This window comes from Coptis chinensis, chromosome 8, assembly GCF_015680905.1.
Source record: "Coptis chinensis isolate HL-2020 chromosome 8, ASM1568090v1, whole genome shotgun sequence".
Classification (NCBI taxonomy): domain Eukaryota; kingdom Viridiplantae; phylum Streptophyta; class Magnoliopsida; order Ranunculales; family Ranunculaceae; genus Coptis; species Coptis chinensis.
In genome coordinates, this window is record NC_141463.1 from 84,148,640 (window position 1) to 84,161,950 (window position 13,311).

Sequence of the window (13,311 nt, forward strand, 5' to 3'; positions counted from 1 at the left end):
CTCTGCTGCACTGACACATTCATACTATGCATTTTACAAGAATGGGCTAGGGGGAAAGGATAGTAACACTAGCCATGAAATACCTATAACTCTATAAGGGTTTGTGCTATGGCGTTGCATAAGTTGGCATACAGCGTACTCCTTAGTCATGAAAAAAATGACCTGCAAGTAGCAATATCACTTGCAATATAACACTGGAAGGCATGTAGTCACCATTACTGATTTACTTCTTCTCCCACTTTTGTGTTATTATTATTATATTGGATATATGGTTTTATTGAGATGGGTTTTTTTTTTATATCTGCAGCAGCGTTGCAATTGGTTATATCATAATGCAAACCCGGAGCGAGTGGATTTGTGCGAGAATAATGATTAATTTATCAGAGAGTAAGCTTTATTTATTTATTTTTTGGGCTTAATTGAATGCTTAGTACAATGGTTTAGTGTCTCACTGTTACTTAAATCGTGTTAATCAATCCTTGGCGAGAATAATGTGGGAAGCCCATTGAGAGAACCTTAAGTTCCATAGTAATTGAGTACTTGGTCTGTCATTGGCCATTTGCATTGGTGTTGGAGTATGACAATTGGGTATATCAATTCAATGGGAACACCCAAAAAATTGCAATGAAATATTAATAATTTGCACTTAATGTTAATGTTGTCGAAGTTTGACATTTTCTTTGTTTGCCAGGATGATTCATGCTTTGGTTAAATAGTTACACAGTACATAATAACATGGCCAATTCCGCTAACATCAACCCGTCTTACAGCTCATCTCTCCTTGGGAACCGATGATGAAGCCTTACATACTTTGGTCGAAGCTATTGAGATATCCCATAAATTTATTTACTTTATGCACATGACCTTATGATGCACAATCGATTGAGTGAGTAGAATATGATATTTGCTTCAATCAAGTTGTATATTTTGTCTATGTGTGTAGCAATATAACACTTGAAGGCATGCATACTATTTAGGAGCTTAGAAATCTGAATGTGTTATACACATTTTCAGAATATTGCAACCAAGCAACTTCCCATAATGAAGACATTTATTCCACTGCTATATTAGATGGTGGTGTAGTGCATAATTGCATATTTCTTGAATTTAAAGTTGTTTCTCATCTATTTTTTTGTGCCAAATTAAATTGTTTTGTAGGTAGTAATCATTCATTCATGGAGCAAACATACTTTGAATTAGGGGTGGGAATTACCCTAACCCGCCTGGCCACCGACCGACCCTAAGCCAATAAAGCCCTCCACTCGAGTTTAGGGTAGGGGCGGCTAAGACATTTATTCAGCCACCAAGACCAAGCACAGTTATAGTTTCACATTTTCACTTATAAATACACGCGTCTGTAATTGTCCAACTTTTGATGGTGGTGTAAATTTATCACTTACACTCTCGAGGGTATTTCCAATAACTTGACTTATATAACAAAAACTTGTCAACTTATCTAGCGATTGAGCACTAGTCTAAAAAAAACAAGACTTTATTCATTTGATCATCAAATCAAAGTTTTATTATTCTCAATTTATTTTCCCACTTATTTCTTATAAATTATATTTTTATTCACATCCAAATCAAGTCTAAAAAGATTTCCGTTTTTAAAGCGAAATCTGAGTAGTAATGACATTTGTAAAAGAAGAAAATATATAGGTAGGCCTAAAACCCGAAACCTAATCCGGCCCTAAAAGCCTTTAAAGATGGCATTCATTGTGACCGGCCCTCCCCCTATGCTAACTTTAGGGCGGGCCGTCATCCCGGCTTTAATATCCTGAAGGGCTTTTAAATGTTTACATACTTTGAATCCTTGAGAATTATATAACATAAAACATTAGGGTTTAGGTTGCCTCTTAAAACTATTTAAAACATTGGAATTTTATACTCTTCGGTAAGTTTTGTTTGACATCGCGTGCATAGCACGTGCATCTTGCTAGTTTCCATTATGAATGCTTATCACATATATTGACAATTTTCTTAGACTCTTAAGCTTAATATTTACTCCACATCAACAAACAATAATAAAATATTTAAATTCCCATAACGATTACACACTATCATTTCATAATTAATACAACATAGAATATAAATAAAAAACAATACTCTACCTGACATTAAATTTGTCTCAATCACACAATAGTGTCAAATTATGAATATTCATGTAAGAATTAAATTTATTTCCTACTTCATACCCAAATCAATAACCTGATCACCTCTATAATAGTTCGGAACTACTAGTTCCTAAAGCTGTCTTGGTATGCAAACTTGTATTCTTAGTATATTGCAAATCTTAAAACTTTAGAAAACATCTAAGCTCCCTAATGGACCTGCGTTTATGACTTGCGAACTACATACATCAATCACTAAGCTAATGTTGCAAAGAACAATATTTATTTTTTTATTATGTTATTAGTGGTGTGTTTTTTTTATTTAAAGATCTGCGCTAATGCCTCTATATTTCCAACCCACTAGAGCACAAATTGGTAGAATTGTATCTTTTGTAATTGTATAATGTCTCATAAAATTTTGCCTAAAACATTTTGATCGACTAGCAACCAATTTCAAAGTCACGAAAAAGGCCCGTGGATGTTTTTAAGCCCAACAAACTAAAGCCCATTTACTAACATCATTAAAACCCTAACAAGACCGAAAGAAAAGAGGTGGCAGCTCAAAAAACACAGAGAGAGCAAAAATGGTGAAAGAAGAAAGTGAACACGACTACGAAACAGAAAAAGAGAAAAAAAAGATGAAAAAATTACAAAAAAAACTCAAATCAGCCCAACAACAACAAGAATTAATCCAAAAAATAAAACTAGAAGCAATAGAATTAGAAGAAGAAGAAAACCCAGTAAAAAAGAAGAAGAAGAAGAAGAAGAAAAACAAAGATACTACTCAAGAAGTGGAAAATGAAAAAATTGTTATGGAAGAAGAAGAGAAAATAGAGACAATGGAAATAAAGATTGAATTAGTTAAAGAAAACCCAGAAAAGATAGCACCAATAGTTGGGTATTTCCCATCTGGGTATAATTGTTCTTCAGAAGAAAAAAATGGCCCATCAGTCACTGTTTATACTAAGAAACCAAGAAGAGTACAAGTTGTAGTTAGTCCTAATCAAGATTCTAATATTGAGTTTTTTGGTTCTACTCATGAAGGTGAAGGCCCTGATTGTCAGATATGTACTTATGCTCTTGGTGTTCTTGATAGAGATACTCATACTCTGAAAATTGTTCCCATTGCTTCTAACAAGGTATGCTTCTATTTTTTTGCTAATTTTACAAGTAAAGGTATCAAATTTACATTGCTATAGTAGGTTTTTAATTGCATTGCCAGCTTGGACTTTGGAGTTCAGCTACTGGAATTGTAACTGTCAACTATCTTGTGATCTTAGTAACAGGATGTTTATGATTGCAGATACTGAGATTGGAACCAAGAGTTAAAGGTTTAAACTCAGATGAAAAGAAACTTCCCAAGGAGTCAATTGAAGAAGACGTAACTCCTGCAGAGAAGGGTCACCAAAAGAGAATTGAGCTTACGACTGTGTTTGGATCAAAGAAGGACCAGGCGAAGGTATGTGTATTTTCCATAAAATTACAAGAGCTTACTGTAAATTTTCACCGATAGGATCTTACTATTTTAAGAAGATAATGGTAATGTTTGCCAAGAGTATTCTTGGTATTTGGTGTCTAAGTTTTGTTGCATGCTTTATCACGAATAGGAGGGTGTAGTGATCCGATCAATCTATGTGGAAGCAGAATTTAACCCAGACTTGGCGTTTCTTAACCCCGAAAGCGTTACTTAAATGCGAAGATGTCGAGTTAGAATTTGAATAATTATTAGTTAAAAAGAAAGAAAATGTGTAGAAACTATCAAGTTCACGTAGTGACATTCAATACTTTGAGTTTAGTGTCACTGATCAGGATTTTAAATATCAGTTAGAATTCCAAGTGAGCAATTTGTCATCTGACAATACGTTATTATAGTATTCTGGAGGAAAATATGGCAAAAAGGTAGAAATAATTTTCGATAATGAGGCACTAATACATAATAGATACGCGATTTTGCAAAATTTAATAACTTTGTGATACAATTAAATTACTAAGGGCATCTCCAATGGGGTGTGTAAAATTACACCTCCACGTAGGTGTCATTAGGATTTTACACCTCTAATTGTATACTATTGTATAGCTTATAAATATCCACACTCTATACTCCCCAATGGAGAAGTGTAAAAAAAATTAGATTTTAAACTCGGACGTCACTTAAAGTGACGTCCCTCTTTAATTTAAACTAAAGTGACGTCCGAGTTAAAAAATTACTTTAGAATTAGAAAGGGACGTTACTTAAAGTGACGTCCGAATTTTTTTTTGTTCGGACGCTGGTTAAAGTGTCGCCCGAGCTATTTATCAACTGATAGCGAGATGGGGAATTCCCTACCTCCTCTATCAACTAATACTCTATTATCTACGGTATACCACCCCCATTGGAAAGAATTTTTTGATATTTGGAGTGTAAACTTTACACTCTATACGGTTTACACCCTCCATTGGAGATGCCCTAAGAAGGTCCTAACTAATGCTGTATTGGTGAAATACGGGGTTTTGTCTGTCTAGTCATTTTTTTTTTCTGTATGTTTTAGTTACTTATGTTTATGGCTTCTGATTATGTATATGACTCCTTAGCCTTTTCTTGTATGTTTCTTTCTGTTTTACTCTTGGATATTCTTTATAAAACTCGTAATGTGACAGGAGGTAGGTTGTATTGATTTCCACAGGATAAAAAGCATGCGGATATCAAAGAAAAAAGTGCTCCCAAGGGCCAGGCAGTTATTGATAAAATTGACGGTGTCAAAATAAATAAGAAGGCATTAGAAACTACTGTTGGAATTCATTCTCGTAATATCCCGCCTCATGATACAATTGCTGTTACACCAGAAAGGGCATATCCTTTAGACCAGATCATTCTAAGTGCAGAGTGGGATCACCTTCTGGATATTCTGGAACACATGCAGTCCGGAACTAAAATATCCCCAGATGCTTATCCAAGTTATGTTTGCAACCGCATAGATAAACTAATGGAGATCAAGGTAAGCATTATTTGATATTTTGAAAGGAACATGTCTCTACCATATGTTACACTTGCATTTGAGGGTTGGGTTCTGATGCATCTCACTGATGGCTTTGTCAAGTGAGACGTCTAATAGCCCCAATCTTTCCCGTCAATGAACCTAACAAACTTATCTCTTAGAGGACCAATTTGTGATTGATGATTTCAGTTATAGATATCTGCTTAGCTAGTGCTCGATAATATTCACACTAGGGGTTTTATATTGGATTGTCTCATTTGGCTAAGATGGCCTTAGCATCTTCTGCTTAATGTCATACTTCTTTCTGTTAGATATCAAAATAATCTCTGAAACGGGGCATTAACAAATGACCAATGTAAAAACTTGAAGGACAATTGGAACAAGGGGGTAATTCATAGACTTAGGTTCGGAGGCCATAATGAGTGAGCTGTGTGCTTTTGTTATGAACTGAATGAGTTTTGGGAAAGATAAGTTGATATAAAGTTGAATATTTTGGATAATGTCAATCTTTAAATTCCTTTAATATTTTATTCAAATCTCCTGCCTCTCTCTCTCTCAAATATACTAGAATTACTGCATAGCAGTGGGGAAGTGAGCGTAGAAAGGGTAGGAGATGAGAGGAGGAGGAAGATGAAGAGAAGGGCGGAGAACAAAGAGAGTGAGAGGAGGAAGATGAAAAAAGAAACATAAGAAGAGAGAAACTATAGTGCGTTGTGTGTGGTGTGGCGGGGGGGGGGGGGGGAGAGTCATTTTACACCCTCTCAAAAAAATAAACCCAACTCAAGAATGTTCGCATACGCTCTCACTTCATAATTGTTTAGTCTCTTACTGTAGCTTATCACATGGATGCAATAGTTAGTCTTTGAGCCAAGTGTTTCACTCACCGAGACTCTGTATAATAAGTTTTGTTTTGTTTTTGTTTTTTCTTTTCTTATATTTTTTTTCTTTAAACCTAGCATGTTCATATCATGACTGAATGAAGTAGCATACAGGTTATTAGTGCAATGAAAACGAACATTGTGATCAGTTATCCATCTTGTAATATATCATCTAATAGAAATTAGAACCCTCAGCGTTTCTCAAAAGTTTAGGTTTCTACTATTTAATTTATTTTAATGTATTAGTATTATTCTTAACTCAGTTGCTTCTTTGCTGTTAGTTTGGGCTGTGTGGCCTTGTGGGTGTGGTTCCTACTAATTATTATATTTTTTGTGTATTAATATTATTCTTGACTCAATTGCTTCTTTGCTGTTAGTTTGGGCCGTGTGGGTGTTCTGGTTCTAAAATTTAGTAGCTGGCTAAACTTAAGCTTGATGTAAATTGAACAATTATATGAATATATTACCTTTTACAGATCCAAAAAAAAAAAAAAAAAGAAAAATGATGCTCTTTTTTTATTCTTGTTTTTCATTCATGTTCTTGCTTCTCAAGTTATATATTATTTATTTCTAAATCTATTTTTAATTTACAGGACGAGGAGGAAAAGAAGAAGCTTTCCTGCATTTGTTCCTACATAACACACTTGATCAAGTTTAAAGACCAAAGATCAGCTAATAGTGCTTCTACAAAGAACCATTATCTTCCAGGCATCTTGAACAGAAGGTTTTCAACAACATTTGCAGACTCTGATTCTAATCATAAAAGGAATTTTCCTTCAATTGAGAAAAGAAATTTTCTCATCAGTTATGTTCTAGGTGCTTGCACTCATTGTTGATGGGTACCGAACTGATATGTATGACATTGCAAGAGATTTGAAAATTTCAGTTGGTACAGTGAGAGAGCATTATACGAATTTGGGTTGCAAGCTCAAGTTGGAGAACAAAACGCTATATGCTACACTTCCAGTTCCTCTAGAATTCCCAAAGCTAAATACAAGGAAGCGCAAAAGAAGAAACTAGAAAGCTCTGTCTATCCATGCTAAACGAATGGTCTTTTGCTTTTCTTTATGTAGTTTTTCTGTTGTTTGGACCAGCTTGTGAGAATAATGATAATTGTTTTGTCCCCATTCCTCTGCAATTTAAACTTATATTGGTTCAGGCCGTACAGGTTGAAGGTCTCTCTCGCTCTGGAATCATATCTGGAGTCTCGACCCCATTATAAGTTTAACAAAACCTGGTGTGTCCAAAATGTAGCGTGGAGGGACTTTGAGCCACCTTGTTCTTTCGAATGTAATCTCTATGAAGTCATTGCTACATATGATATCCCAAACTTTACGAAAAATGTTATAAGAGAATGTTTGAAACAAAAGTTTGTGCAAAATGTGATTAAAAAACATTTGTCAGAGATTAAAAATTAAGTTGTGTTTTGGACTCTGGGTTGTTTGTTCTATTGCCAATTCTAAACAAGTATCAAAATTAGTTGAGGCATGATATATTAACAAAGTGAGATCTGGCCTGACTATTCCCACTTTTATTAACAAAGGTCAATTTTCTACACCACCTTTCATCATGCAATGTCCTGCTACGTTTGAGCATGAGTGGGATTTGTGTTGATTGTGGATTAATGCACAATCAAGGGTGAAGAGTTGGTCGTGCCCGCGTTAGATTTGAATTGTATTTGTTAGTTTTCTCAGTCAAGCAAGGAGACAGGATAAAAATAAAAAAATGAAGTTGCATTCGCATAATGGTTGGCATTCTGTTAACACCTTTTGTTTGGGACCCAGTATTCCCAATGATTCTGTTTTCACATTGTTTTTGCTTTCAAAACAAGACGACTTTTGCACTCACTCCTGTGGATTCCTTAGACTACCTGCCAACGTGCTTTCCCTAACTGATGTTGTCCCTTCACCAGCACCTTTCTTTCAACTCTCTCTCCAGTTATAAACTTCACTCAAGTCACCATCAATCAAGGCGACAAGGCCTTCTTACTTTTTACTTTTTAAGAACTGATTCTTATATGGGAAGTGGATTTTGTTTTGTAATAGGTACAGCTGCATAAGCAGAACAAAGGAACAGGTAAAGTTTTAAGACACATACCTTCTTTTTATATATATTTTGTTGCTCTTTGTTTACGTACTTTGGTCTGGTTTGGTTATGTAACTTAAGTACTTATATATATTGTTAATGATGCTTGAAATGAGTTTGGCTTTTATTTCTTGTTGCAGAAGAAGGGAAAACTTACGTTTAGCTTCCCTCTCACGATGACCATGTCTTCATCTTCTTCACTGTCTCATGAACCATTTACGCATGATGAGTTATCTATACAACAAAGCATGCTTTTCTCAGATAGCCTCAAGGTACACTTTTCCGTCACTATAGAAAACAATTGTTCTTATTTCTCATTGGTACTTTTGATTGGGAAAGAAATTGGCTCCGAATATATTTGTTAAAGGTGGGATTTTATCTCGACGTGGGGAAGAGTCGTCAAGGTCCTAAAACCTCACAGTGGTAATATATATAGCTGTATAGGTCTAATTGTTGTCTTCCTGAATCTATTGTGTTCAGAGAGAAACTGAATATGTAGCCTTAATAAACGAGAGGCAATTGTGGTTCAACACATGAATAGCGCATTTTTTTGATTGGCAATAGTGCAATTTTGTTGTATAGGGCGTGATCAATGTGAAACTGTTTGCAGCTTAAACTTGGTTGTCTGGGCCATCTTGGTGTATAAGCAAAAGATTGTTGACTAGTATATGTGTGTGGTATTTGCTAGATATAAAGAGTTTAAAGGTCTTGTTAATTTGTCCCACTTCATTTGATGGAACCATTCACAGTGGAGCATTTTAGCAAGACACAATCATAACTCCAACGGTCTTCATAACATCATGAATTCCATTTATATTGCAAGGCTGTGATACCTTGTTTTGATCTTACGCAATTTGTGTGACTTCAGTTGCTCTTTCGTTAACTGGGAATTGGGTACTTTTGCTTATGGTTTACAGGATCTGAAGCATCTGAGATCACAGTTGTACTCTGCAGCAGAGTTTTTTGAGGACTCTTATACAAAGGATAACCAGAAACAAGCGTGAGTGTCGCTGGCAATCGAGAAGCTGTAATTTCTTTTTCTTTTAGTCATTTTTATATCCTGTTTTGATCTGCATGTTTCGTTTTGATCATGTAGAGTGGTGGACACTCTGAAAGATTACACTGTTAGAGCTCTTGTTAACACAGTGGATCATTTAGGTTGCATCACATCTAAGGTGACTGATCTATTGGAAGAAAAAGCTGATGAAATCTCAGGGACAGAGCTTCGAGTCTCTTGCATTGAACAGGTATTCTTAGATTAATTGGTTCTCCTCACATTTAGTTTGATACTAGGTAGGTATAGAACTTTCTAATGCAGAAGCACTGCCACCGAAAGATATGCATGTTAAGAAGATTTAAGGACTGAAAAAGAAAAGGTTAAAGATAGAAATTGAGTTACTATACTGAATTATTGGTTTTCTTTGTATTGGTTGGGATATTAATTAGAGGCTAAGGACCTGTCAAGAGTGCATAGATCGCGAAGGCCTTGCTCAGCAGTCCTTAGTGATGACAATTCCCAAGTATCATAAGCGGTACACTTTGCCAGGCAAATAAAGTTTCCGCTTCTTCTCCTGAAAACTGAATTTCAACATTGTTACTTATGAAGATCTGTTAACGTTTACACTTCTTGGTTCATTATGTGTTCAGTTGGGGACAGCATGCATGGTTCTGAGCGTACTGCGTCAGAGTATCGTGGAGACAGCCTCGGCTATGAAGACAGTTGGAATAACACGAAAAGCAGTACGTATTGTTCATATACTATTTTCCAACAGTGCATCATCTCTATATGTTGTTAGTGTATTTCTGATATCAAAATAATTTTATTGTTTTATTTGTGATTGCTTTATAAAGGTGCTCGAACAACGATAAGAGGACGCCAACCTTCCACAGCCAGGTAATTGTGACCTTAGTATTGTTGTTGTCTAAACTCTATTTCCTAGTTTCACCGTAATTTGTCTGATTTGTTTAACTGGATATGCAGAAAAGGGCGCTCTCCCTCACCTTCTCCCCAAGGTTCATTGCAACCTGTAAACTTTTTATTTACAGGTAGCCGATCCAACAAATTGGTCACTTCTTTCCTGAACCGTTTTAGTTATGGACATTCATTATGTTTAACTTTAAGGATTCCTACTTGTTTGGTGATATCCCTTATGCAAAACAGACAAGCAAAAGGTCTCAGATAAAAGAACAGCATCACCACTGTCCAAGTTTCCTCTCCTACGCTCTGGATCCTTCTCAACTAGGCCGCGAACTCCTAACCCTAGTAGGCCGACAACTTCAAACTCATTTAATACAAGACCACGGGTGAGTACAGGAAAATGTAAATCTACTAATACATTTGTCTGCACATGCAAGAACAGAATAGATAACAGATCATCTGTGCTTAGGAGGCATCATGCAGTAATTAAACCTTTTTCTCTCCTATGTTTCCTTTAGATGTTATTCTCTTCACTTGATATACGCACCTATATACTATACTGCACAATAAGGGAATTCTGTTTAGTATTAAAATTTCATCTTGCTCACCTACATACAAAAGATCTTATAATAAATAAATTTGTTTTCTATAATTTCACTTCACCCTACTGGTTTGCCCTGTAGTACCCTTCGGAGCCTCGAAAGACATCTTCAATGCGTCTTCATGCTGAAAGGGACAATCGAAATGACATGGAACAGTATCCAAGCAAAAAAAGTAAACGCCTTCTCAAAGCCTTGCTTAGTCGCAAGTCAAAGAAGGATGAGGCAGTGTATACTTTCTTAGATGAATACTAGAGTAAGAAATTATACAGAAACACACAATAGAATCCAGCAGCAGGTTCTTCAGTTTCTCTTCTATACCACATTTGTATTTGCTACCTTTTACAAGTGCAGGATATAGCATGTACCATGCCAAACAATCTATGTATTCCCCTTCTATATGTATTTGATCTTTACAGTATGTATATATATATATATCAAATGAAATCCAATTACACTTTGATAACCCTTTTCTTTTGTTCCACTCCCCATCTAAATACTGAATTTCGTTCACAGGAAACGCCTGCTGATCAGTTTTCCTATATAAATTGATATAAAATAAAAAAGGTACTTGCTATGGCACCTTCCATTTTGTGTTGAGACTCTAAAAAAAAATTATTATTACAAGTTTACGGTATCATCATCACCCAAAGGTTTTACCGACTTTGCCAGCACCTGTCAAGGTGACCTATTGCAACCTTCTATTGCCCTTACCCATTTCTCCATCATCATCATAGACTCTCTTAAAACCCAATTCTCTTTCCCTCCAAACTTTAAAGCTCAATCCATTTACTCACTCCTCCCAACCCTAAAAAATAAAATTCGTCCACCACTTAATGATGAATAACATTTTGAAATAATTTTATTGTATTTATTTTAAAAAAAAAAAAAAATAGTTAGTTGAAGTAGTGAAATTGATGAACAATGAACTTATTGATGAAATTGTGTGTTTTTGAGTTGTATATGTTTTTCAATTAATGTCATTTTTATCAAATTGTATGTGTGGACAAATTTGGATTTTAAGTTTATGGATCGGTTTAATTGAATTTGAAGAAAAAAAATCACGTGATTTCAAGAAAATTTTGGGCCAGACGACCAAGATGGGACGCACAAATCACTACCAAACGATACCACCATGATGTAGAAATTAGTCAAAATCGATGCGGCAATGTCACCCCAATATCGACCCCATAAGATCGTTGGGAACTGAGTTATGCGACCTCGCTGGGTCATCTGGCATATAACTAAAGCGGCCAATCAAGTCGCTCGAAATTGTTTCTTGGTGTGGCCTCCACAAGTCGTCTAGGAATACTAATGCCGGTTTCTATGAGTCGTTTGCAAGCCATCATCTCGATTTTTCTGGGAATCATTTATTAGAACTGGGTTGTATTTGCGAAAGTTAGTACTTCTTGAAAGTCAAGTAAGTTCTTGCAACAACTTGTTATTTTCTGTCTTTGGTTTCTATTGAATTGAACTTTATGGATTAATAAGAAAATATGACCTCCATTGTTGTAGTTGTGATAGAGTTGTTGCAACTCTTGGTGCTCAGTTTGTTTTGTGTGCATGCGTATGATTATTGTTGTTGGCTTTTGCATAGTATCTACAAATGGCTGCCTTATTTGTTATTTCTAAGGCATCTCCACATATTGTGTGTGCTTAACTCGATGTTATTTGCTTTTGATGTTGTAGGCAGGTTTTGCTTCCTAAAATGCTTATCTTTCTTGATGGTTAGGAATGGAACCGAAGATGAATGGTCTTGCTTTTTAGATTGCTAATGATAAACTGCTATCATTGTCTAGTATGTTGTAAGGTACAATCAGGTGGATGGAGGAGACGAAGGGTCGAAAATTGTATGTAATTAACTGGTTTCTCGATTTCTTTTCTAGTCGGGCTATTTTTGGTGGGGGTGTATAGACTTTATGTTGTGCCCAACGTAAGTACATACTCCAAATTGAATGGGAGTACACAATTTGGGGTCTGTCAATAATAGGACCCATACAAAATCACAAAGAAAATATTGATTGACCATCATCCGAGAGCGGAGCGAACATTTTGGGAGAAGGGGGGTGGTTGGTTTTGTGCATGGCTTTTCGTCTGTCCTCATCTCTCTTCCCTTTGGTTTTTTCTTCGCCTCTCTCATCTCCCTTTTTTTCTTCCCTCTCTGCATACCACTCTAAATCTCCACTTCTCCTCCATCTCCACTCCTCCATCTTCCTCTCCCACTCCGCTCACCCCCACTGCTTAGCAGTATACTAGTTTACATAGAATAAATACTTTCCTTCTCATCAACAATTGAAAAGGCCAAGGTATATTAGAGCATCTTTAAGAGATAAATCAAAAAAATATCAAAATTTTGAACCAAACCAAATACCAAACCAAAAAAATACCAACTATCTTTAGGAGAAACATCAAATTTTCGACATCAAATGACGCGGTTTTGGATAAACTGCGGAATATAGCCTACGCGGTTTTCTCAACACCACGCACTAAAGCCCATCTTAAAAGCCCAAGCACACGCGGTTTTGGGAAAACCGCGCGATGTGTTGCACATTAACTATCTTATTTATTTTCTTTCCAAATCTCTCACGCGGTTTTGGCAAAACCGCGCCATAGAAGCCCAAGCCCATGCGGTGTTAGAAAAACTGCGCGTTTTTTCCAAAACTGCGTGAGAGATTTGATATAATACCAAAACTGGAACCAAATTTTGGCAGATTTGGTGTTTGGTTTGGTGTTTTCATCAACATG

The 13,311-nt window shown here is 35.9% G+C and overlaps 2 protein-coding genes across 2 annotated transcripts; both read left to right on the forward strand.

Annotated features, from left to right (window-relative positions):
- The first annotated feature begins 2,657 nt into the window (after positions 1–2,657).
- LOC147483660 (uncharacterized) lies at positions 2,658–7,091 on the forward strand. Its single transcript, XM_086578141.1, is given in 5 exon segments — positions 2,658–3,250; positions 3,415–3,570; positions 4,775–5,086; positions 6,558–6,779; positions 6,781–7,091. Coding segments are annotated over 5 exon segments (1,449 nt in total). The 5' UTR covers positions 2,658–2,695; the 3' UTR covers positions 6,985–7,091.
- Positions 7,092–7,780: 689 nt separating this feature from the next.
- On the forward strand, positions 7,781–11,032 carry LOC147483661 (protein ABIL2-like). The gene is made up of 10 exons (XM_086576960.1): positions 7,781–8,040; positions 8,190–8,321; positions 8,967–9,049; positions 9,146–9,296; positions 9,496–9,595; positions 9,697–9,789; positions 9,901–9,943; positions 10,031–10,095; positions 10,211–10,353; positions 10,651–11,032. Exons 2-10 carry the CDS (start codon positions 8,226–8,228, stop codon positions 10,819–10,821), a joined length of 945 nt encoding a protein of 314 aa, XP_086433086.1. The 5' UTR covers positions 7,781–8,040; positions 8,190–8,225; the 3' UTR covers positions 10,822–11,032.
- Positions 11,033–13,311: the final 2,279 nt, after the last annotated feature.